The 25,417-nt window shown below is 36.7% G+C and overlaps 1 protein-coding gene across 3 annotated transcripts; it reads left to right on the top strand.

The window, feature by feature from the left end:
• The first annotated feature begins 915 nt into the window (after positions 1-915).
• Positions 916-23,988, top strand: hbs1l (HBS1-like translational GTPase). Of its 3 annotated transcripts, none has more exons than XM_043224485.1 (18): positions 916-1,073; positions 4,202-4,267; positions 4,630-4,770; positions 5,928-6,137; positions 14,816-14,924; positions 16,253-16,479; positions 16,695-16,860; positions 16,949-17,066; positions 18,414-18,560; positions 18,726-18,800; positions 19,906-20,023; positions 20,614-20,682; positions 20,857-20,961; positions 21,565-21,655; positions 21,738-21,846; positions 21,948-22,048; positions 22,878-23,022; positions 23,148-23,988. In XM_043224485.1, exons 2-18 carry the CDS (start codon positions 4,219-4,221, stop codon positions 23,157-23,159), a joined length of 1,992 nt encoding a protein of 663 aa, XP_043080420.1. In that variant the 5' UTR covers positions 916-1,073; positions 4,202-4,218; the 3' UTR covers positions 23,160-23,988. The 3 variants fall into 3 exon arrangements, with proteins under 3 accessions (XP_043080420.1, XP_043080422.1, XP_043080419.1); XM_043224484.1 differs by lacking the exon at positions 916-1,073 and adding an exon at positions 3,491-3,669; XM_043224487.1 differs by lacking the exons at positions 916-1,073; positions 14,816-14,924; positions 16,253-16,479; ... (10 more) ...; positions 22,878-23,022; positions 23,148-23,988 and adding exons at positions 3,488-3,669; positions 6,751-8,984.
• The last annotated feature ends 1,429 nt before the right edge of the window (positions 23,989-25,417 follow it).

Here is a 25,417-nt window from a genome sequence, read left to right as displayed (position 1 = left end):
GAGTGATGGAATCGCAAAGAAATTTCGCGAATCCTCTGAAAGATGTAATACTGGGGGGGAACTGTAATTAAAATTAATTTATTTTTGGAAATGATAAGATAACAGTAGAAGAGAGAATTACAAATAAATACATTCCAGACTATTTTTTTTTTTCAAAACGTGCTTTCTGCAAACCCAGTTTATTGGGACTTTTACCTGACATTGTAGAAGCACCATAAAATGTAAATACTAAAAACGTGATCACATTTTATTAATTTTAATATTAAAATACCACTGATTATAGCAGAACTTTAACACGTCATCATACATAAAACTGGCAATTAACTTTGCCATGCATTTTATTTAATTGATTGATTTAATTGTTTGTTATGATTTAGTGGGATATGAGGATAGTAACTGATTCAGTGTTTTTTGGTTGTCTAAAAAAACACCAAATGAATCATTCACAGGGGCGCCGTATGTTTTTGATTCACTAAGAAGAACCGACTCAGAAGAGTCATTTGTTAAAGAATTGGATCACACCGTTTCGAAATGTGACTTCGGAGGTAGTGTTGCCCTTAATAGCCTATTAGTGCAGGAAACACTGATGTTTAAGTAATGTATTTCAGTAATGACAGAGTATTTTAACAAATGCGAACGAATTAGGTTTATGTTTCAGTTCGTCATTAGACTGACGTACTTTTTAAAGTTGCCTTTCCAAAGATGCAGGTGTTCAGCTCTGGAAAGCAGACAAAAAAAACAACAACTGCACGATATGCGATGTTCTGTTATTTCCTTTGAATTATGATTATTTTTTTTTCACTTCTCTCGCTTTCATCGCTTTACAACAGTTTCGCTTTTCCTTTTCCAGAAATGTACCACCCTCTGGGTTGCTAATAATTTCACTTTGCGTCACGTTACACAAGGCATACGGCACATTTTGTTATTGAAAGTCGCAGTCAGGTTATTTGTCTGGATGGAAAAGTAGTGCAGCTTGTTCAGGTTCTCCGACATGTCCAACCTGTTGCCATGTGATAGCTAGTCTGCGTAATTGCATAATCGTCGAGGAGGGCAACCAGCAAATTCACTCTGAGGTTTGTGGTCTATATGTTTTGTTTTATAGGTTGTCTGCTCATTGCACTCACTTGGTAAGAATATTGTGACCGTCACTTATCATATCGGTCAGCGCGAGCCATTGTTTCTGACCACTGACGCTCACGTGCTCAGCAGAGCTCGTAGTGTCCGCGCGCTTGCCGCTGCCTTGAGAGCGCGCATCCATCCATTCCACTGCAGAACAAGGAGGGGCTATTGCGGGGGTGCTTCATTAAAAGAGAAAACGTTTAGGCGCCATTTTATTTTAGTAGTCTACTTCCCTACGAGTGAGCAGGTCATTTATGACTAGACTACGCAAAAGATAAAAACTACAACATTTCGACATTGAATGTGGTGTCTTACCATATCAGCCCGCTACACATTAAAAAAAGAAACGGATTGCGTTGCATAAATAAGCTAATAACAAGCCCGGCAGGATCTGTAACTACCTTTATAATATTTTAATTTATATTGCACACAAGTTAAACCATTTGACTGCAGAGTGTCAAAATTGACCAATCAGAGTTAAACGTGAAATAAATTCCAACTGGGGTGTTATTACTATTAATAATATATTATTAAAACATCAATAACACACCCACACTGAAACACATGTCTGAGGCTTCTACAAACATCAAACGCAGGAGAATCACTTAACGTGAGCGCATCTGCATGATGATGTTAAAGTGCACAGTTTTCCACTGCAGCATGTTTGTGACCTCAAAATATTTGTGAGTCAGTCTGGAAACAGACACCACATACAGACTTGATTATGTAGGAGACCGACCTGTGATTAAGGCCTAATTAAAATGCTAAATGTTTTCTGACCCCACCCTCCACCATGATATCCAGCCACCGACACAACCTGTGGGTAACACTTTTTAGAAAGATGCAGTGAATGAAACATCCCCCACTCCACACACATACCACACCGGAGGTGAATCATGGGTCAGTCAAATGTTCATCTCCTGTTTTGTCTTTTACTAGTTGCTACCCTAGTTTAGTTTAGCTTGTCAACAATAGCAAGAAAACACGTATTGAATCATGCACTGAATCTTTTTCCATATGGACTTCATGCTTCATGTTTTTTTTAAACTAAAAAATGCATCTATATAAATTGTTTTGGAAAAAAAACCCTCCAACTCATGTCATGCATTGAGGCTCTTTTTCCAACACACTCTCATGCAATTCTACGTTTTGGCAGTTGATGGCTAATTCGCATGAATTCGTGCAATCTCATTTGGACATTTATGTACAATCTGCTTATATCGGTTTGGTTAAGGGGTGGCCCTTTATGCTTGCATTTTCCCCATAGAAATTACATAATTCAAAATTCATATAAGATCTCCACCCAATGAAGTAGTTGAGATTGAGTTTCTTTTTTGCACGTGGAAAGAACCCCTCCCACCCATGTCTTCACAAGCAAGACTTGATATAACTGGGTCACTCTAAGAAAGCATGAAGCATCTGTATATTTGCACTGCTGAGTGTATTTAGGCTAAATTTAGACATGTACCCAAAGTTTAAATGTCATGCAGATGTGAATGAAGCCTATTTAGCACAAACACTATGAGATTGGTGACTGTGGTTAAATCTCTCTCATTATGTCTCTGTGCCTACCTGATGTACAGAACAACTCATTCATACATAACCTTAGTATTCCTGACTTCAAAACATGAAATGGTAATCAAATTATTTTGCCATTAGGCAGACCTCCAATATCCCCTTTTATATCGGAGATAATTTAACTGATGTTTCTTACAGTCAAGTATGAATGGTAATGGTAAACGGGGAAATAATCTGATTTTACTCCCCAGTTTTAGGGTCACTGTAAAGTATTGAAACCGAAATATCAAGATCCTTAAAAATTTGATATAGCATAGAGGAGGAGGAAGATTGAAGGTGGTTTCCAGGAGTAGGTTTTGCAGCTGCTGAGTCTTGTGTTCCAAGGACAGATAAACTTTACAGGGGATTTTTTTCTCCACTCGGGCAGCTGTATGGAGGTCAGAAGATCAATTAAATACATGACAATAAGTGAAACATATTCACATAACTGATAGGCTACCTATATTTGGAAAACCCATTGACAGTGGTTTCCCAACTGTCAGGCAACTATAAAATTCATCTCATCATAAATTGTATTTGGCAGGCTAGACAGTGTCATGCATGTCAGTGTTTTAAGTTTTAAATGAATGTTTGAAAAAGTCTCTTTTATGCTTTTATTAATAATTTAACTGCAAACATATGTAAACCTTCTTAAACACAAAGTAAAAATGTACCAAACTTACCATAATATTAGTATCCGCCTACGTTAAAGGTATAAAATTATTGGTTTTATTGAAAACACAATTGTTTCATCTCGAATCAACTTCGTAGAATTTTAGTACTTTTCAGAATCCGCGTATTTTCTCACTGCGCATGCGCGTCCCTCCTGTTCGTGATGGCCGTCAACATGGCGGCAGTGGAGTGAGACGCATGCCTAAACTCCACACTGAGAATTGATTTTTTTTTACCTCGCGTACTTTGTTTGCGTGAAAGAAATCCGTCGAACAAAAATGTCCCGTCACAGGAATGTCCGAGGTTATAACTACGACGAAGGTATATTGGAGGAATATGATATTTACCCGCTTTTGTGTAAAGAGGCCTGTATGTTTGCTAGTTAGCTGGTTTATTTATACAGTGTTCGGTGCTGCAGATTATGACTGACTGCTGTCGTGTCACTGTTTCAGATGGTAACAGCTGTACTGTTCACCTAATAACGAGTTCTGTACTTTAAAACTCAGATAGTAGTTTGTAGTAATAGTAAACACAGCCCACAATACATTACATCTGGCGTTTGTATTCACGTATATTTTTGTGAGCGCAAAATAATTTTGTAGTTTTTTTTATGACATAATAACATCTGGTTTCTTGTACGTATTCATGAATTTACTCTGTTTCAACCATGTATTTGTGCTATTTGACTGTCAGCGTTATTCATAACTTTTTCGCAGTACTTCAGGTGGTGTGGCTGACTAAGCAAAGCTTTTTCTAGGCCCCATCAATGCCTTTCTGTCTGTTGATGCAGCGGGATTGTTTTAACTAACTGTAAATATAACAAAATTGTCTCAATTTTTTCCCTTGTTCAAAGACTTTGAGGATGATGACATGTATGGGCAGTCAGTGGAAGATGACTACTGCATCTCTCCTGCCACTGGTTTGTGTTTATCATTATTAAATAAATGTATAAATCCTTTATTATGATGGTGCCAGTCATTTATATCAGTCATAAACCCCAACTGAAAAATATTTCTAATGTAATTCATATTTTTGTTTTGAAGATTATTCAGTTAGAATCTGTATATCATTTTCCCCATGTTTGCTTAAGCTTGGATTCGGTTTAACCTATGCATTTTTCGAGCTTCTATGACCCATTGCGATGCTCTTTTGTCTGTATTTTTTAATTAATAATTAAAAAAAAAATCCCATATTCATTCACATGTTGAATAAATAATTGTATAATAATGCCGTTAAGTTTTGTCTGTTATTGAGGTGTTTGTGGATTCATGTTTTTCGTAGCTGCACAGTTTATATACTCACGTCAAGACTCAAGACAGACTCGACATGTAGAGACCCTGGAAGAGGCAGAATATGAGGAGGAGGAAGAGGAGATGCCAACATCTCCCTCTGTTGCAGGCACACTAGACCCACTACAACAAGGTACAAACTGACATGGTGCTGGAAAATAGGACCGAAGATCACTGACAAGCAATGCAATATTGTGGTCCGTTTTGTAGGTGATTCATTTGAAAACAGGTGATGAAGATTTACAGCTAATCAAAGAACCGGCTTTACTGACGATATGAGCATGAATATATTGTGCAATATATTGCCCGGCCCTAACTATGAGTTAAGATGACCGCTTAGTCAACTAGATGGCTAGTAAGTCTTTTAGTTTTAATATATTTAATAGTATGCTTTTAAAGGGGTTGAATGCAGAGATGCAGTTTCTCAGAGAGGATTTTAGAGGGCCATATATTCTAAAAGTTAGGCCTGTTGCTGTTATTTATATAGACTTTCATTAAAAAAGTTTATATAAAATTCATAGCCATCAACACAATTGCATGTAGATTTTCTGTTGTGTGTATATATAATGTTCCTGTTAGTATGTAAAGTACAAAAGTGACTTGTAGCAAAGTGTGGTAACCCATACTATATATAAATATTAATTGTACTCTGTATTTAACCAATCTAAGTTAACGCGCACACACATACACACACACCCATAGATGTTTGTTACATTTATATACTTATATATTTAGTGACTTTCTGTCAGTTACCCTGTTGAAGTGTTGCAATAAATGTGCCAGATCAGGGTCTGTTGGACTAAATCAGCCGAACAAGCTTCCTTAATACAGGTTAAACAATTAGTTTGTTTAGGCAATGCAAAAAAATAGCAGATTTTTTAAATTGAAGTTTTTGAATATTTTTGGAAAGTCTTTTATGTATTTTGTGTATTTACATAGTTACATAGTACCGTAAAATAGTTAAATGTTCTTAAAGTTTAATATGTTTAAAATGTAATTATTCCTAGGATAGCAAAATTTTCTGCGTAAAATTTTCAGTGTAAATGTTCCTTAAAAATCTTTGTTATTCTGATTTGCTGCTAAAGAAACATTTCTTATTATCAGTGTTATACCACTTAATATGTTTTGTGGAAACCTTGGGGGTTTTTTTTGTATAGAAAGTTTTAAAGAAACCTGGCTTTGTGTGGACGTAAACAATCATTCATATAATATTTTGTGCCTTTTCAAAAATCCAGATTCAGTCATTTGTGTCCGGTGTCCTTATTCTCCTGTTTGTTTGTGTTTGGACAGGTCGGTTGTATTCCTGTTTGGATCAGATGAGAGCTGTACTAGGAGATTCAATTCCCGACTCCACACTGACTCAGGCAGCTCTGAAATATGACTGTGACCCTCAAAGAGCACTTGATTTTATTCTAACTGAGGAGAACACCAATACACACGCCCCTCCAGCCAGAACCAACCCACAACCCGAGCCTATCACCACAGCTGCACCACAGAAAGGTACACACACACACGCCCATCCGCCCAAAACCAATACACATCACCAAAATACCCTACACACCCTTATAGCCATTAGTTACCCACATCTGTGTTACTTCCACTTAAAATTGTGCCCTGTTATGTATTTTAATATAAAGTGAAAATGAAAACCACTCTGACCACAGATAGAAAAAAACACTCATAAGGTTGGCATGAGTTCTCTGGGGAAAATCATAAATTCCAGGGTTTTTCCAAAACTGGGGAGAACCTTTTTTTTTCATTGTTGGTGGCTATAAATAAATTACCATGCAAATAAATTAAAAGTACTAGAATATAAAATAAATTAAAGTACTAATGAATGAATGAATTGATGATTCATTATTATGTATATAAATTAAGGTTTTAAAAAGCACACCTTCTTTTTTATATATATATATATATATATATATATATATATATATATATATATATATATATATATATATATATATTGCTAATGTCCTTAATTTTACAGTGTATAACGTATTGCCTTTTTCTTGCTTTTTCTGTGGTCTCGGCTAACCAATGAAATTCAATCACCTTCCTCATCCTCTCGATTGCACTCTTTGACTACGATTGGCCTTCGTAAGGTAAGGAGCCTTAATTCCTCTCTCACACAATAGTACTAAGACTCTATCAAGTGGCAGCAAACAATCTTACAACCTCAGTGACCTTTTATCCATGCCTGACCCAAATAAGTCCATACCTGCTGCTCTAAACCCTGCCCCTGGTCTGGGAAGTTTGGGAAGAGACCATTTAAAAGTAGTTTCGTCTCAGAATTTAGGTAGTGATGCTGGGCTGTCACTGGCACAGCTAATAGCTGAACATGAACAGAAGTGTACAAATGTTCCTCCTCTAATTCCCTCCACTGGTCTCTCATTGGATAACACGGTTCCTCTCACTGCCACTCCTTTTGGTTCTTTTCTTGGTCCTGTTGCCCCACTTTCTGCATTGCTCTCTCACGGTCCTAGTCTCCCAACTATGTCCGGTTTGTCTGTTAGCTCTGGTGCGACACTCTCCTCTGGTCTCTCTTTGGGCACATCTGTCCCAGCTGGTCTGGGTGCGACATCGTCATCTCTTTTAACCTGCTCTCTCAGTAGTCTAGCGCTACAGGATTCCAAGCCATCCGCCCCTCTTCCTTCCTCATTGGGAAGTTTGAGCACTGTCCTGCAAACCAGTGGACCGTTGGGAGTACCTGGGCAAGCAAAGAGTTCTGGAAGCATTTCATTGGCTGAGCTGATCCAGGAGCATCAGGACAACAGTCCCAAACTCTATGACAGTTTGCCAGGACTATTAAAAGCGCATAATTCTCATACAACTTGTCCTCAAAACAAACAAAAACCTATCCAAACATGTGCTGCAAATCCTCCTCCTGGCTTTTCAGATGCACCATCCCTGTCTGATCTCATGTCCCAACACCAATCGTCACTTGAGCTGAAACTTCCAACATGCCCTGCATCACTTCAGAGTGAAAATGGGTCTAATCATTCAGCAGCTATACATAAGCCCCGCCCCCTTAGCTTAAATCAGTGCGTCGATCTTAGTGCACTTATGTCTCAAATGTCACCCAGCGGCCGTTCACCAACCCTATTGAGTTTTACCCACATCTCTGCCAGTCAGAAAAAACGTGTGTTTGCTAAACCATCGATTTTTGCATTAGCGATGTGTGTGCGTGTGAGAAACGAGAAGAGCCGGTGTAATAAAGCAACTCATAATGCTTTCTTATACAGCAGACAGACGGAGAGAGTGAAAGAACGAGTGCAGTATCCACCTCTCCATCACATCACCCCGTTTTCTTTTGAAACACCCTCTCCAGATGACATAGTCAAAGCGAATCAGAGAAAAGCGTTTACTCGAGACTGACTTTAGAAACAAAACCTTTTTTTTTTTTTTTTTTTTTTTTTTTTGTACATTTTTAATATCTCCCAAACTTAAACCTCTGGGTATTTTGAAGCTCAGGTTCATTTTGTTTTACATGCCACAGTCACATTTCTGGCCATAATTTAAAGGAGCAAGGCTATATCTGGAAGTTGTCGGACTAAATGGTGAATGGTAGTGTGTATAGAATGAACTAAATAGAGTAGCGCTTAGAAAAATATTACCGATTTTAGAAAAATATGAACGGTCATAAGCACTCAGATAGTTTGTACTTTTCAGTTATGAGATAAAGCAGTAAGACTGCTATGTTATTTCATTTCCCAAATAATACTTTTGTATTTTCGTATATATTTATTTACAGCTAACATTGCACTGGAAAGTTAAAAAGACTTTTGTTTTTGTCTACAACCCGAGATAGTAATTGAGTATTACTTTTAAAGTCTTTCATATTTTTAATTTGGATTTTCATGCTTTCAGAGTTTTTAAAATGGTTCATTAAACTAAATATATATTTTTGTACTTGATTATGTAGTTTTATGGCTTTTCAAAAATTACGTTTAAATTCTAGAGTCGTTCTGCATAGCCAAAAAAAGGAGCAGATACAGTGCAAAAATAAAGGAATAAACAACAGATTCTGTCTACATCTGTTTTGCTGCCTTTTGAAATGAGGTGCAGTGCTGGTTCACCACAAACACAGAAAGAGGGAAGACATTTGGGTTTGGGGACACCTGGAGTTTTTTCTATTACGTGTTTGACACTCAGTGCTGTAAAAGTGCATTTCAGTCATTATAATAAAAGTTCAATACGCTTTTAGATTTTTATTTTTATTCAGTTTTGATTTGCTGCATTTTTGATTTGTTTTAAAGCACTGATGTACATAAGACTGCTGTGGCCACGGGCCTGACGTTTTGTATATATTCTGAAATAAAGATTTTCCAGTTTCCTTTCTGAGATTGATGTTGAGGTGTGTGTGAATATGGGGGGGGGTGGAGGGGAACTTGATGTGTGTGTTGAGGCTGAGCTTGTTTTTGCTCACCTTAAAGGGTGTGTTAGCTTGTGGTGTTTATCACTTACGTGTGTCTGCTCGACTGCGAGTGTGCGCGCATATGTACATATAAAACAGAGAGTCTTTGTGGCCACATAAAGGTGATAACACACCCAGAGCGTATTGGAAGAGATTTTTTTTACAAAGGCTTTGCTTTCATTGTGGTAGACCGTCCACCATGGAAGATGATACACGCATGCACAGATCTGAAGATGGTCTAAAAACACACACCCCATGCACATTTAGATTTATTTCCTCTCTGCACACTGACCTGGTCTCAAAAAAAAGTTTAATCCTGTTAATCACTTAAAAAGAAGGGTGTTCATTGGGATTGTTAGTGAATTAGATTTACTTAAGCCTAAATAAACTAGAAGAATCAATTAAGAGACAAAAAGTTTTAAAAATGTAATCAATGACAGATCTTGTTGTGTTTAAATGTTTGTGAAATTTCTTCATTTAAGCGCACACAAACTTACTAGTAGTGCTGTATATCTTTAAAAGTTTCAAAAAATCTAATTCCATTCCTCTGCAGAAGTCCTTTTGATGAACTGTTCTTGTCCTTACAATGATAGTGAATAGTGTCCAAACAGTCATTTTGTGAGCAAAATTTTGTCATACAGGTTTGGAACAACATGAGGGTGAGTTAACGACAATTTTATGTTGTGTGAACCTTTAAATAATAAACTTTGTGTAATCTTTCCTGCATAGTTTGGGTCACACATGAATGAGATCTCGCAGTTTAAGGAAAGGTGTGTTTTTACAAATCACAGTTATGATTTAGCATCTGGCGGATAATTAAACTGGTGAAAATCCCCTAGACTTAAATGGAAGGAGGTATCCGTGCCATATCTACCAGACAAGAATGTATTGTTGGTGGACTGTTTTGACTTGGAACAGTAAGCGGCAACTTCTTTGAATGTTCTTAGCTAAAGTTTTGCATGGGCAAGTGTCCACTCTCTCTTCAGAAAATGTAAAAAAAAAAACCTGTTTTACTGTTAAGATGCTTTGACTACACAGACTTTTAATCTTTTTTTCCTCACGTGTTCTTGTTAACTCTCTGTTTGCCGAGCCAAGCGTGGGTGAAGGCCTGTGTTTGAAAGCACGGTGCATCGCACCTTTCACATTTGCTGTCTTTTACTCCGTTTTGCAAATTCTATCTCTTTGCCATCTGACCACCTCAAGTCATCTATCCCTTTTTTCCCCCTCTTTGTTTTCTCTGCCTTCATTTGCCACCCACACAGGAAAGAGTGACTAGTTTACAGCTGGCCGTGTTACTGCTCTTTGACGTTTTCTCCCTTTTTTGCACTTTGTGGCTTTTGCAGAAATGGTGATATGTCATTGTGCCTGTGCTGCGGGACGTGCAGCACTACATAGATTGGTCAGAGAGTGAGAGCGAGAGAGGTTATTGACCCTATTTGAGAGCATCAATAAAGATCATTTGTAGCTAGTTTTCTCTTTCTCTGTCAGACTGTTTCTTGTTTTCTCACTTTGCTCTCCCCTGAATCCTGTCAGTAGAACTAAAGTTGAATTTACCCAAATTAGACTGTGAAGTCTTGCAGAGTCTTTATATGCAGTCATTTATATACTTTTTTAATTCAGCTAAAAAAGAATTGATAGTTAGGTTTGTTAGTTGTGTTTTAGCATCATTGTAGTTACAGATTTGAACAAACCCTAAATTCTAGAAATGAAACTTTGGCATGAACTCGTCCTGAACTGTTTGTCCTAATAAGATTTATTTTCATCTGACAGATGGTAAATTGAGTCACACAGGCCTGTAGATGTAAGTAGTAGGAACCCAAGTCATATCGAAGGGTCTGAATATCATGTCATGTTTGGTTTTTCTGTTAAGAAGCTAATTAGCAAAACTAAAACAGATTTGAAATGACTTAGCAATAGCTTTTTGGCTATATAACACCTATTTAGGGGTGTGTTTCCCAAAAGCAACATTAAACAACTACAGCTACTACGACTTCTGTTAAGCTCTCTTGGTAACAGCAGACCTTTCGACTATTTTTGTGGTCATTTTAGTTTTTCAACTTTGCTTATCAGTTTAGATCCCAAGTCAGCATTTTTCTCTCTTTCTAATTACTCTTCAGAACACCTAAAACAACTCTGAATCTAACCGTAAAAGACTGCAGTAAAATGCTACAGTAAAAACCTATTAATTGACGGTAAACTAAATTTTTAAATAATTGTTTTCTGTGTGCTGTTAAATCTAATGTTGTACGATTAATGCTTATTTCATTTCAGTTTCACGTGTGTGACCATGATGGTGTTTAGTGTTTGTGAACGACACCGTGCACCTTTTATACATTTTATTATTTAAAAGTTGCTTGCGATAGGCTTTTGATGGTTATCAATTTCAGCACCTTCTTAGGTTGGTATGTTAACATTTTATCAGTTAATGATATGATATTTAAATGCAAGTTAAATCCGTAAAACCTTATTTTCCATATTTTCTAAAATGTACTCACAATGCCTAGCAATGCTTCACCCTAGCATTTTTTCACGAGGCAATTGCTCACATTTCCTTCAGACACTAAAAAGGACACCAGCTAAGGGTATTCTATAGTTCCTATCCAGTTGTCCTACAAAAGTGTTGCCATATTATTGCGAAAGTTTTCTTACAGTGTAGTTTTAAGTAGTGTTTTAAAGATGGACGTATCGAAGAATGTCCCATTCATCCAGACTTTTAGGCCTTTGTCAACCTTTGCCCTTCCCTGTTTGTGAAAGAGATTAAAAAAGACCAGTCTGTGATGCATCCGAGTGCGTCTGTCATGTTCATGTATTGTTTTCAGCAGGTGTGTATCACATGGGCAAGGCTGTATGTGAGAAAATCTGTAATAGTGCGTGAGATGTCATTGTGAATCGAGGATGTCTGAATGGCAGTAGTGAGTTGAGTGTGTGGGGATTCCCCATAGTTATGGGACAGCCGTGCTAGATTCGACCCAATAAAAATAACTGATATGGAAAAGAAGGGGATGAAAGATAAGCTGGAGAAAAGATAATGTAGGTTGTAAGTGTTTTGGAAAAACGACTGTTCTTGCTTGGGTTTTTGCATGGGGTTGTTGTCCCGTTTTATCCAGGAGTTGTTGCACTCGCGCCCCCTACTGGACCCTGCTAGAAAAAAACATGGCCAACACATTTGACTTTCCAGACTACTTTCCAGTGGTCTCAAACTCAATTTCTGGAGGGCCACAGCTCTGCTGAGTTCAGCTCCAGTCAGGCCAGTGTGTTTTGATGAAGTCCAAGTTATTATTTGAAATATAGTTTAATTTTCTTGCTTTCTGTTACTGTGATTCTACCCAAATTGCTCAGTTGGATTTGGTTTATGTCTAGCAAACAGGAGGTATGAGGGCTTGCAGGTAGTTCACAGATCTAGAAAGATGGAGCAAGAGCAGAGTGAGAGATGTGTGCACAGTGAGTAAATGAGATGACAGATAATCAGGCAGGATCATGTCTCACTGGTGTTTGAATAGTCCTGGATCCGTTTTTCTAGGAAGAGCACATTTACATATCCTGAAGGGTGTGTGTCTCAGTTTTTTTTGTGCTATCTGTTGAGTATTTTTCTACATGTGTTGATTGTCATCACAGTTGGCTAATTCTCTTTGAAACAACATCCGACACAGAGGCGACAATGCTTTATTGACACGATAGCTAATGTTTATATATGATGTTTATAACAATATTTCCAAAGCATATTTATAGTGCTGAAATAGACAATGTAGATACTCTGTAAGATAAATGTATAAAATAATGTTTGTGGAGGAAACAGCAGAACACAAAATTAATCGGGAAGGAATTTAATTAGTCAATGCGGCATATGGAGTTAAATGGTGTTAAAATAATGGGTTTGAAAATTATTGTTAACACTGTTTTTTTTTTTTATACAGAATTTTACTTTTTTTTTTTTTCAAATTGACTACAGGGAGTGGATATGTAAAATTGAATTTTTTTTTCTTTTTGCATTCTATGGATGTATCTCTTTTGTTTTTTTTTTTTTTTTTTTTTGCAGTTTTAACTGTTTATATATTGAGCTCTTTGTCATAAGTTGAATTTGGCAGCGTGATCTGGTGGCTCTGTGTGTAGAGATATGTTGTGTGGGTGTGTAAAGTGTTGCTGAGTGTGTGTGTTCAGATCGGAGATATTTTGTGGGTGTGGCTGAGTGTGTGTGTGTGTGTGCGCGAGAGAGCAGGTGAACTGATATCTACATTCCCCAGCACTTCCTGTCCCTGTAACAGGTGTTTTGTTGTCATCTTGAGCTCTGTTTGCGTGAAGGGTCCTTGCGGTGTGGCTATTCTAGCTCAAACACACCTGGAGACCTGTATGGTGTTAATTTTTATATAATTATCAATGTTAGTTTCTGTAACAATGCAAGTACATGTGAATTCCCACGTTGCGAGACCTTAAAAGTGATTAAGATCAATGTATTTTCCCCCAAAGTGAGTCAGATATCTCGCAAGTTCTCCCAAGGTTCAAAGTTTTTTTTTTTTGCCCATTTGTATTTTTTAAAAAATAAATATAAGATCCCCCTAACCTATTCTCTTCTCGTCTTTTGGTCTCATTTAGTTCCTGGGGGTTAGAGGTTGCATTATTTTAGCATTAACCCTCTGTGTGCTGGAAGTGCACAGTCAGTGTGGGAGTAGGAGTGACGTGCCGGAGTTAACCCTTTCCTGGCCAGAGCGTTCGCTGCTCAGTGCGAGATGACTGGCTGTGGCCGTTGCCACTGAAACGGCTCTACTGCTATGACGAGACACCAAGCAGTCGCTGTAGCCATTTACCTTACAGGGACAAAAAAAAATACTCTCTCATCCTCGTTTTTGTTCATCCCTTCCCCCTCTCTGGCTGTGAGAGCCTGTTTTGGTGCAGCGTGGAGGAGTTGACTCATGAATTTCAGTAAGATAGTGAGAAAACACGGCTTAGCACATGTCTATTGCACTGACACACACATCTGCTTATCTGAAAATGAGTAAACCTTTATACTGTACCAGAAAGGAAACTTGCCTTCAAAAAATGTACACTGTCATACATTTTACGATAGTATAGTGCAAAATGCCTGTGCTGAAAAAAATGTATGGTCTTTTTCTTTAAAGAAATAGTTGATCATTGGAAATAAAAATGGAAGTGTAGGCGATATTCTTGATGTATTTCTTAGCTGAAACAAATTCTCAGAAAATTGTATCCCATTCAATTATTTGCTCATCTTCTGCAGTGATTGGGTGCCATCAGAACGAGACTCAACAGATTAAAACATCAATCTGCGTTACTCCGGTCCATCAGTGTACATCTTGGGAAGGGAAAAGCTATGTTTTTATTAAATACAATTTTCATTACTTTTAATAGTAGCTTCTGATTAACCTATAATCCAGTGCTTTCTCCAGTGTAAAAAGTCATATGTGCACATTCCTGTCTGAATCAATTTTTTACAGGAGAAAGCAATATTATAGAGGACTAGTATTTTTGCCTTAAAAATGGTTTAAAGTTAACGTTGTAAATGTTGCTCTGAATTTAATTAAATACAGCTTTTTGCTTCAGGTTTTTAGTTGATGGACTGGAGTTGTGTGGTTTACTTGTTTTTTATTTTTTTTTATTAGCTATTTGGACTCTTATTCCAACATCATCCATTTACTGGACATTAATATTTTAACCTTTTTTTAAATACCTAATTTAAAAATCAATAATAATAAGTTATAAAAGATCCAAATTTAGTGTATGCATGCTGTTTTCTGCATTCTAGCTAAAGCACGGGATGCTCCAGAGAGTCGTGTTGAAGCTGAGGTTGTCCCAAAGGTTGCCCGCATGACTGTGTCAGGCAAGAAGCAGACTATGGGCTTTGATGTGCGAAGGTAAGCCAGTTGAGGTAACGTGGGAGTGGTTTAAAGATCTGCCCTTATAACCCAAGCATTGTAGGTTCAAACCTTATAAGGGGTGCTCCATGTGATCTTTCAATGTCTTTCACTTTTGAACGAAGCATATAACCACAGTTCACTCCACTGGGGCTGTCCCTCTTATAAGTATTACTGTATCATCGTGTCTTAATCAGTCAAGATAGATCACGTTTTCATTGATTTGTCAATCTAGAGTGAACGCTAGTGAAATGCTCAAAACCACTTAAAAGATATTTCATAGTATGTGATGGTGTAGTTGAACTTAAACTTTCATTTTAGTAATTTTACGTGCTTTTGTATTCTGTCTATTGTTTATATTACTTAACTATTGCTTAGTTAATACTTACGTGTTTTTAAGATTTGTACTTGTTTTACTAATTTTACAACTTAAACTAAAGCTTATCTAATTTGTATAATTTTTTAATTTATTAAATATCTAGCTTTTTTAATATTTGTAACATTAAATATGTATGATGCCACAGTAATAGAAAATTTGGGTAATTTTGAATAAAATCATCATATATGGTTTACTTTGTGTCTTGGCACATTATTGTAAATCATTATTATTATTATTATTGTGTAGTGTAATTGAGATTTGTGTCCTTTGTTAACATGCTTTTCTGAAATGTACGAAAAAGGGCCTTCATTTTGGTCATCTGTTACACACAGTATAACAGATGGCACAGAATTCATTCTCCAAACCAGGCCAAGTTTGTCTACCTGCATTGCATTCTGGGATAGCAGAAAACCACAGAGATGGCTGGTGCCTGTAGATTAATCTCACACACTCTCAAACACAAACCCACAGCCTATCACTCCCATTCCTTCAGTCACAGACCACACCCGTCGAGCCCAGTAAAGAGGGTGTAGGGGTATCTGCAGGTGGAACAACCAGTGTACTTTTATTTAATAGGTTAAGTTTGTTTGTTTAAATGTCTGTTAGAGGACTCATGCTAAATTATGTGCATAATCTTTCCATTTCAGAAGAAATTTGTATTTTTACAAAAGTATTAATAATTAATAAAATAACATTCGGCATATAAGAATTAATTCTGTAAATATCTATTAATTCTATTAATATCATGTAACAATCAGGACTAGAGTAATGGCTGCATTTTAAAATGTATTGAAACTAGAAAATATAAATATTGAAAAAAACAGTTTTTTTAAAATTAGACCTACCATAAAACATCTTGGATAGCTTTTTTTATTGACTGCGAGAACAAGAATACTAAACAAACTTTGTTAAAAATTCAGAGGTAATATTTTATTTTGTGTCTTTATAGTGCGGAAGAAAACGGCGTTGTTGCCCCATCAGTTCGGAGAGGGCCGAGTCCAGAGGTCACCGCTGCACCAACCGCAGAGACCCCAACCAAACCATTGGCTGTGAATGAAGACTCTGCCGCCCCTACCCCAACTCGACCAGCTGGAAAGAGCAAACAGCAGCTCAACATCCGTGCTGAACTGGAGAAGAGACAAGGAGGAAAACCGCTACTCAACCTGGTGGTCATAGGCATGATATACTCTCTCTCACTACTCATCCTGCTACATTATCATCTACTTGACATTTTGGAGTTACATTTGAATTTGTGTTATTGTTTTGAATAATTCAATTACCATAAAGTTAACCCCTGAAGTATTTGGATGCCTAATGTCTCTATGTTAGATAAAAATAGTGCATATGCATTAAGTGTGATACTTGATGAACTTTGATTTTTGTGTGCGTAGGTCATGTAGATGCTGGTAAGAGCACTCTCATGGGTCATCTGTTGTTTCTGCTCGGGAACGTTAATAAGAGAACCATGCATAAATATGAGCAGGAGGCCAAGAAAGCTGGCAAGGCCTCATTCGCTTACGCGTGGGTACTGGACGAGACAGGAGAGGAGAGAGACAGGTACGATTAGCACAAACACATTCAGCTGTTTAGTGAAAGTGTCCTGAAACAAGATTTATTTGTTTCTGTTTTCTGTTCTGTTTTATAGAGGAGTGACCATGGATGTGGGCATGACAAAGTTTGAGACCGACTCGAAGGTTATAACTCTGATGGACGCACCAGGACACAAAGACTTCATTCCGAATATGATTACAGGGGCAGCACAGGTACATTCCTTGGTCCACCTCAACACAACACTTAAGATTTTTTTCTGCTGTTTGCAATAAGGAAGCAACACTTTCAAAAAGGATTAAGAGCCACCTTAAAAGTGGCCCACTCAACTTGCGCACTATATTGGCAGTCTTATAAAGCCGAATACTAGACAGAAACTTCAGAGTAAAAAAGTGGTACACTGAAAACCTTATGACCTCTGCCCTAATGTAACTGAGAGAAGCGCAGTAACGTTGTCTTGATTCATGAATTAATCATTGTGTTGAGTTGGATCTTTAATGAAGCAGTTGATATGGGTAAAATGGTCTGAATGAATCATTAACACATTGGACAGATTCAGCTTGTTCAGCTTACTGACTGGTGGTTAACAGCTCACTACAGGGGAAAATTACCTTTGAATAGTGGTGTAATTATAGTTTGTATAGTCTGACTTGGAACTTCATACAAGCCACTTTTATGCTGCTTTCATAGTGTTTTGTGAAATTTGAAAACTTTAGTCCTCATTTTTTGTAATTGCGTGGGAAGAATTTCTCCATATAAGAAAGACTCAGAGATTCACAGTGACAGTGAAGTGAGTAAATGACCTAATTTTTTTTTATTTCTGCTTAAACTAAACTTTTAATGAAGTCCTGTTCTTCATTTGCCTACACCCTTTTTGTGTGCACACGTTGACGAGAGGACATCCGATGTCTGCATAATTTCTTGTGCACAGCAAAGTCTCAATGAAACTTGTTTTTTGTGGATTTGGGTGCCACCACAACTAGTACTCTGTATATGAGTGTGTGTGTTTGGATTTGGCTGATACCAACAAATGCATTTGAATGAAATTAGTCACATTGTTCAGGACGGATTTACTCATTTCCTCCTGTCAGTGTGCTGAGAAAGGGTTTTTGGGGGCAGGTGGGTGTGTGTATGTTGAGGGTGGGTGTGTATTGGGTCTAGACTACTACTGTATGATTTCGGAAGCTGAAATTGACATGATGAAGCAATATTGGTTCAAGAATCGGAAACCTGTCTTATCTCTATGTACTATTTGTATATCAAAATTAATTAAAAAGGACTAAATGTGTGTTTGTGTATCTCTCTCTCTCTCTCTCTCTCTCTCTCTCTCTCTCTCTCTCTCTCTCTCTCTCTCTCTCTCTCTCTCTCTCTCTCTCTCTCTCTCTCTCTCTCTCTCTATATATATATATATAAAAAGAATGGGTAAATATTACACACAATCACAATACTAAAATAAAATGTTTTGTTAGCAACTGCAGTGTTTGGGCATTTTGGCAGGGGTTATAAATGGTGTATTCTGGGCTGAGAGGATCTGAGGTTGAGGTGGGGTGTGTGTTTTGCAGGCAGATGTGGCTGTGTTAGTTGTAGATGCCAGTCGCGGGGAGTTTGAGGCCGGGTTCGAGGCGGGGGGGCAAACCCGTGAGCATGGCCTGCTGGTTCGATCCCTTGGAGTCACGCAGCTTGCTGTTGCTGTCAACAAGATGGACCAGGTGGGTAACCATGGTGACCACAACAGCATACAGTAACCACTGCAGTGTCAGTCATAATTTTATTAATGTCTGAGAACTCTGCTTCAATCCCTCTCCCACCACTCCTGCTCATCACATTTGTGTTTGTGTGTGTGTGTGTGTGTGTGTGTGTGTGTGTGTTTGCAGGTGAACTGGCAGCAGGAGAGGTTCCAGGAAATCACCACAAAGCTTGGTCACTTTCTGAAGCAGGCTGGTTTTAAGGTAATGTATTCTTACCACATGTTGAGAACATCCATAGGATATATATATATATATGTATATATATGAAATGTTTTTGGAGAAAGCGAGGCTTTATCTGATTGGTTACAAATCCACAAACTCTTATTTTAAAAAATGTTTCACACATTTCTGATTTAATCTAACACAATATCAGCTTTGCAGGATGATGCTTGTCAGCCTTTTCTTCATACTCATGTAGTGCAAATGCTGCTATTTCCACTATGACTTATTTGCTCTTGCTTCAGTATGTTCAAAATGCTCAGTGTTTTTATGAACTTTTATAAGAAAATTAGATTGAAAATCATTTGTTGAAAATCTTCAAATATTTAAACGTTTGAAATTAAACCTGTTTGCTGTGCATCTTCACGTGACATATTTTTTTAAATTGAAATGAGGCTGTGTGGAAGGGAGCGTTTTAACTTTTGCATAAATCATTTTAATTATGAATGAATGTTAAAATGCTTTCAACGTCTTACTATACAATACGCTTTACAGTACAATAAGGAATATTTATAAGTTTATATTTCCAATATACAAAATATTTTTGTATTTTGAATGTGATAAAATAAGGACAAGTAAAAAATAAAAATTTTCAATTTTCTTCAAAACCGTGCGTATTATGACACAAGGATAGACGAAAAGTCTTACACTGTAATAATGAAATATGGGCTATGGAAGAGAAACTGACTGCAGGCCTCAGCTTTTTTCTAGTTTCACCTTTGCTCAACTTGTTTCTGGTATGTCTAGTTTCTAAAATATTATGAGTTTGATGTTAATTCTTGCCAACTTGAGAAATTTGTAACATTTAAAAAAAATGTAAATGGAGACTATAGTGCATGTTATTTTTGAGCATTGTCTATTATTTTACATTATATAAATATATCTTTGTTACAAATTATAGATCTACAGTATATGTAGTTATTTGTATTGATACTGTAGAGATTTTATGTCATTTTTGATATTCCAGCACAAAGTGTAATTGGATACATCAAGTGGCCAGTAAAACGTGGGTGGTGAATGATTTGATCCATCGACAGCACATTCCACTATGGAAATGATAAGTGCCATGTGTCTTGTCTTTGTGCAGGATTCGGATGTCTTTTACATCCCTACCAGCGGCCTATCAGGAGAGAATCTGACTACTAGGAGTAAGGTTGCAGATCTTACAGCCTGGTACACTGGACCGTGCCTACTGGAACAGATAGGTGTGTGTGTGTGTGTGTGTGTGTGTGTGTGTGTGCGTTCATTTTCCATTTCCATGTGTGTTTTTTCAAACTGCATTCAAGCAAATATGTCATGCACACATATATGCACATAAATAGAATACAGCAAAACATACAATATAATTTAATTATTTATAAAACAGGCAGTAAAAAAAGATCTGTTTTTGGGTGAGAAAATGTGCAAAATGAGGTTGAGTAGATAATAATCAAATGGCCTGCAGAAGGTGGAACTGTGACTGAATTGACCAAATTTAGACATGTGAAAGGGTTATTTGTGTCTTACTGTTTTTCCCCTTCAATACTTATGCAAATTAATTATCAAAGTGTTTTTTTTTTGTTGCACATTTAAATGTTTGAATGAGCACTTCTGTGTTCGTGTACAGAGATGTGTGTGTGTGTGTGTGTGTGTATAAGAGCAGAATCCTCTGCTGTATTGATTTTCACAGAAGTTGATTGGTGACTTGTGAGAATCCTCAGCAGTTTTACTCTGACTCATCAGAATTTGATGAGGCAAACAGAAAACTTCAGACTACTGCATCTTTCCTTACTACTTTCTCTCTGTCTATCTGCAGATGCATTTAAACCACCACAGAGGTCAGTGGAGAAGCCCTTCAGGCTTTGTGTCTCAGACGTATTCAAAGGTCAGCATGGGAAAATCATGTACAAAATCTAAATGCACAAATATCTGTGCATGATTTAAAAAAATGTAACCTAAAAACGAAAGCCTTTCTTTTATTTCTTCATTATAGCCAGAGAGTTTTACTTTTAAGAGATGTTTTACTTTATGATCAGTTAAACAGCCACACTGTTTTCAGATCAGGGATCTGGGTTCTGTGTGACGGGGAAGATTGAGGCTGGCTTCATTCAGACAGGAGATAAAGTTCTGGCCATGCCTCCTAATGAGACCTGCACGGTAAAAGGTAAATGCTTCAAAAAGCTTTATCAACTTAGACACAGACAGGCATTGCTTTAAGAGGACATGCAATAGTGCCCTCTTCTGGTGATGTCATGAAAGACTGTGCAACATATAAATATGAAATAAAGAATATGCAATAAAGACTAAAACACTATAAGCATTTGAAAAATCTTTGCATAAGTTATCAGTCGATTCATTCCAACTTATCAGTTGATTTATGATAATAATGATTCAAACTTTTAACTCTTCTGTTACTGACTATATATAAAAGTTAGCAAAACTAGTATAATGACACCAAAAGGTATATTATTGTTATTGCAGTAGTTATGATATTGCAGAATTTTTGTTTTGACAGAAAAATATTTTATTGTATACCATGAACATTATGAAAATATATATACACTACAGTTAAAAAAAAGATATTAGGTCAGTAATTTTACAGTTTTTAAAATAACACAAAATGAAGCCTAGGTGAGACTTCTTGCAAACATTTTACCTGCCTCAGACTTTCGAATAGTAGTGTATCACCCAGCTCTGATTGGCATAATTATGATAATTATTTTTATTTCATTTATAATTCTAAATTGATGCATCTGTCTCTCTCTAGGGATCACTCTCCATGATGAAGCTTTAGACTGGGCAGCTGCTGGTGATAATGTCAGTCTAACAGTAACTGGCATGGACATCATCAAAATAAAGTGAGTGTGCAAAAACACCAGTGTGAGGGGGGGTAAAAGTGTTCACTGTTGATTCATGCATGATGTTTTCTCATCTTTCTAGTGTTGGATGTATATTCTGTGATCCCAAGGAGCCCATCAGAGCCTGTTCAAGATTCAGAGCAAGAATTCTTCTTTTTAATATAGAAGTTCCCGTCACGCAAGGCTTTCCCGTAAGACAATGCCTCCTCTCTGTTTAGACCTATTTATTAATTTACTTTATGTATGAGGGATGTGCCAGTGCATGTGTTACATTTACTTGTTTGATTGCCAGGTACTGTTGCACTATCAGACTGTAAGCGAGCCGGCGACTATTAGGAAGTTAGTCAGCGTATTACACAAGAGCAGTGGAGAAGTTCTCAAGAAGAAGCCAAAGTAAGTGGACGAGTGATATGGAGTCATATTTGTGCACATGATAATTAATTATCATTTATTCAGCCTTGTGTTGTTCCAGACTTCCATGGATAACTTTCCTTCTTCAGTTGCCCAGTGAACTATTGCCTTAGGGTTTGATTTAACAATAAATAATTTCAGTGATAAACATTACACTCTTTCTTTTAAGAGAAAACAACTTTACACACACTTCACTTCCAGATTTAAAATTTTGAAGTAGGTTTTCATTTACCGAATGAAAGGTCATTTTTCTAAATCCACAATAGGGGCACCATACGATGTTGTATGATGCAGTTAAATTAAAGATTATTTTCTGATTTCTCTTCTCCTTTGATGTGGGAACACAAACAAACAATGTTGCTAATATAAATAATTCTGAGGTAAAATAAAATGTAAATAAATATTAGATAAAACTATTGAATTTAAAATCTTTCCTTAACTAAAAGGTTTGTTGAAGAACTATTATTATTATTAATAAATTAAATCAATAACTAAAGCAGATATACATTTTTTGAAGCTAAATAGATTTTTTTTAATAATGCTATTTTGTTTTTAAAATATAAAAGTGTCAAAAGCTCATACAATTACTATCACTTAAACTAAAATAAAAAAAAGCTAAATCACAGATGATGGACGCTAAGATATTATGTCTTAAATGTTTTTAGTATGAATAATAACCTACGTTAAAACTTTCCCATATTCCCAGTTTGTGATTAGTGATGTCACTTTCTGAAATGACCTTTGGGTGAATCGTTTCTTTAATGATTTTGTTTTTGCCTAAAAGTCATTGTCAGCTTAATGTGTTGTGCAGGTGTTTGAGTAAAGGACAGAATGCTGTGGTTGAGATTCAAACACAACGGCCTGTGGCTCTGGAGCTCTATAAGGACTACAAAGAACTGGGGCGGTTCATGCTGAGATATGTGGGCTCGACCATTGCTGCTGGGGTTGTCACAGAGGTAAAACGCAGTACATACCCTTTTCTCACGAAACACATTGCCGTTTTATATTAATCAGCATTTTTAAACATTGCATCATGAGAATGTGATGCTTGTTAATACTGCTAATGTTTATACTGTCCTAGATCAAAGAGTAAGAACCAGTTGGAACTGGATCTTCCAGGAAAAAAAAAAAAAAACTGGGCGAAACCTCTGGACAGAAGTGCAATTCCCCCTCAGAACTACATAAAATGAATGCGTACATGATGCCCTCAAAGCAACTTCTAGCCACAGGTCACATTTCACCTTGTTAAAGGCCCTAGAATGAGAGAGAGTGTGTGTTAAAGAGAAACTGCAACTGTCCTGCCCCTCAACTGATCTGTGTAATAATTCATCCAGATTTTCAACTTAAACCCTCCTAAAACACACACAGAGAACATTTGCCTGTAATTTAATTTGGTCTGCATCCATTCATTGATTGCATCATAGACTGAACTCATCGTTTTATTATTTGCTATTTTATTTTGATTATTGTAAAGTGCATCATTTTTGACTATAGGATGGCAGCACATAATGGACATTAGGTTTGGTTCAAATACAAGGTTTTTAAGGTTAATGAAATCAGTTAAGGATATGTGTGTAAAAGGGAAAATATATTACTGGCTGGCTGGCTGCTCTCATCTCCTCCATCAGTTTCTCATGTGAGCAGGACAGTGTGAATGAAATCTGATCATTAATGAGAAAACAGAAGGATTGAGACCCAGTGGGCAAATGGATATTCTGTGGAGGAACTCATCCGCGTGTCTATAATTTAACAGTAACCACTTTAAGGACCTAATGGACATGTCTCTTACTAATCTTACTCATTTCTGATTATTAAGGGGTTTTAATTTAAAGAGCATTTTGTTTGGGTGTATCAAAGCTGAAGTTGTTCAATTGGGGAAAAGCTTCTTCATCAGAAAAATAAAAAAAATCACTGCGGGAAAACTTTAGTGTGTGTGTTGTTTTGGGCCAGTAGTGTTTATTCAGTTTTTTATTTTGCCATTTTGGAAAGTGTTTGCTGCTTTTATCATGAAAGCCTGTTTCCATCACATAATTATGAAATTAAATAAAAAAAAAAGTGAAATGAACTTTTATTTAATGTTCCATGGTGGAAAAATATAGAATTGAAAGATTTAAATTTCAGAGAAAAAAAGCTTTCACCAAGCTTTATTGAGAGATTGCAATAGTGAATTAGTGAATTTTTCTTTTTTTCCTAGAAATTACGAGAAAGTCCAAACTGTGAGATAAAATTTTAGAAATGAGGAAAAAAGTCGGAGAGAGAAAGTTGCAGTTACCATTTTTCTTGTTAAAGTGCATCTATACCTGCTGGAAAAAAAACCCCTGCTAAAACCAGCCTTATGGATTTTAGAAAATGACCTTTCATGCACTGTATATAACATAGTTTTAAGTAATTTAAAACATCTTACAAAATTTTAAATCTGAAAGTGCAACGTGTATAAGTGTATTGCCTATTAAAAGAAAGAGTCGACTCTGATAATTAAAATGAGTCCCAAGCTGTGTCACGTTGATATCAACATGGAACTTCAGCATATTGCACACAAACTTCTTGTGTCAGCAGACCTGGGAAAATAGATTTTTGTGTTGTTCTAAATGAAAATACAAATGAATTCTTTGCCACTAGGAGCCGCTTTTGAGCTTTAAAAGCTCACGGCTTTAAATGCAATCGACCAATCACCAAAGATCGGCGATTATACAAAGGTGGGGTTTAGAAAAATTAATCATTGAGTGAATTGCTTGGGAGTTACTGATAAATTAGGTAAAAATAAATGCATATTATGAGAAAATTTTAATGTTTTGTCTGCTTGTTGGGGACTCACAAAACCAAAATACAAATTTTTCATAACCCGTATTATGTGGGCACTTTCAAATGTTTTTGTTTATTTTATGACTCTCCTCAACATTTGCAAAAGCACTGATTATATTTTGATGTTTTTCCCTCTTGCAAGCTGTTTTTTCATCCTTACGATTTTCATGAGTTCTCGATTTACCACCTTTTGGCCCGATGCTGAATGACATGTATTCCAGTGCATTGATGTTTTGTGAACATACTTTACTATTGCAGTATGCATTGAGTTATGCAAATCATGTCATTTTCCACTTATTCCAGAAAGTGCTCACTCCGACAGATGCTCATTATATGTGCTCAAACGCTAACAGATGTAGCTAATAAGTTGTTTTCTTGTGTGAGAAAGTGCTGCTGTAATTTTCCACTTCACGGCCTGATAATCAAAAGATTTCACGAATGCAGCTTGTTCAGAATAGATAAAGACTCTGGGATGATGACTCATTGATTCAGTGAAGCTCTGTTTAATCAATTCGTCTCTGCCTCTTGGTTGTAAAGAAATACGCTGAA

Source organism: Puntigrus tetrazona, chromosome 23, assembly GCF_018831695.1.
Source record: "Puntigrus tetrazona isolate hp1 chromosome 23, ASM1883169v1, whole genome shotgun sequence".
Taxonomy (NCBI): Eukaryota; Metazoa; Chordata; class Actinopteri; order Cypriniformes; family Cyprinidae; genus Puntigrus; species Puntigrus tetrazona.
This window is presented reverse-complemented; position numbering and strand designations above follow the sequence as displayed.

Coding starts and splice junctions, on each gene's coding strand:
- hbs1l (XM_043224484.1), top strand. CDS start 3,627: ATGTCCCGTCACAGGAATGTCCGAGGTTATAACTACGACGAAG. Junction 6,138..14,815: donor CACAGCTGCACCACAGAAAG/GTACACACACAC, acceptor TCTGCATTCTAG/CTAAAGCACGGGATGCTCCA. Junction 17,067..18,413: donor TGATTACAGGGGCAGCACAG/GTACATTCCTTG, acceptor TGTGTTTTGCAG/GCAGATGTGGCTGTGTTAGT.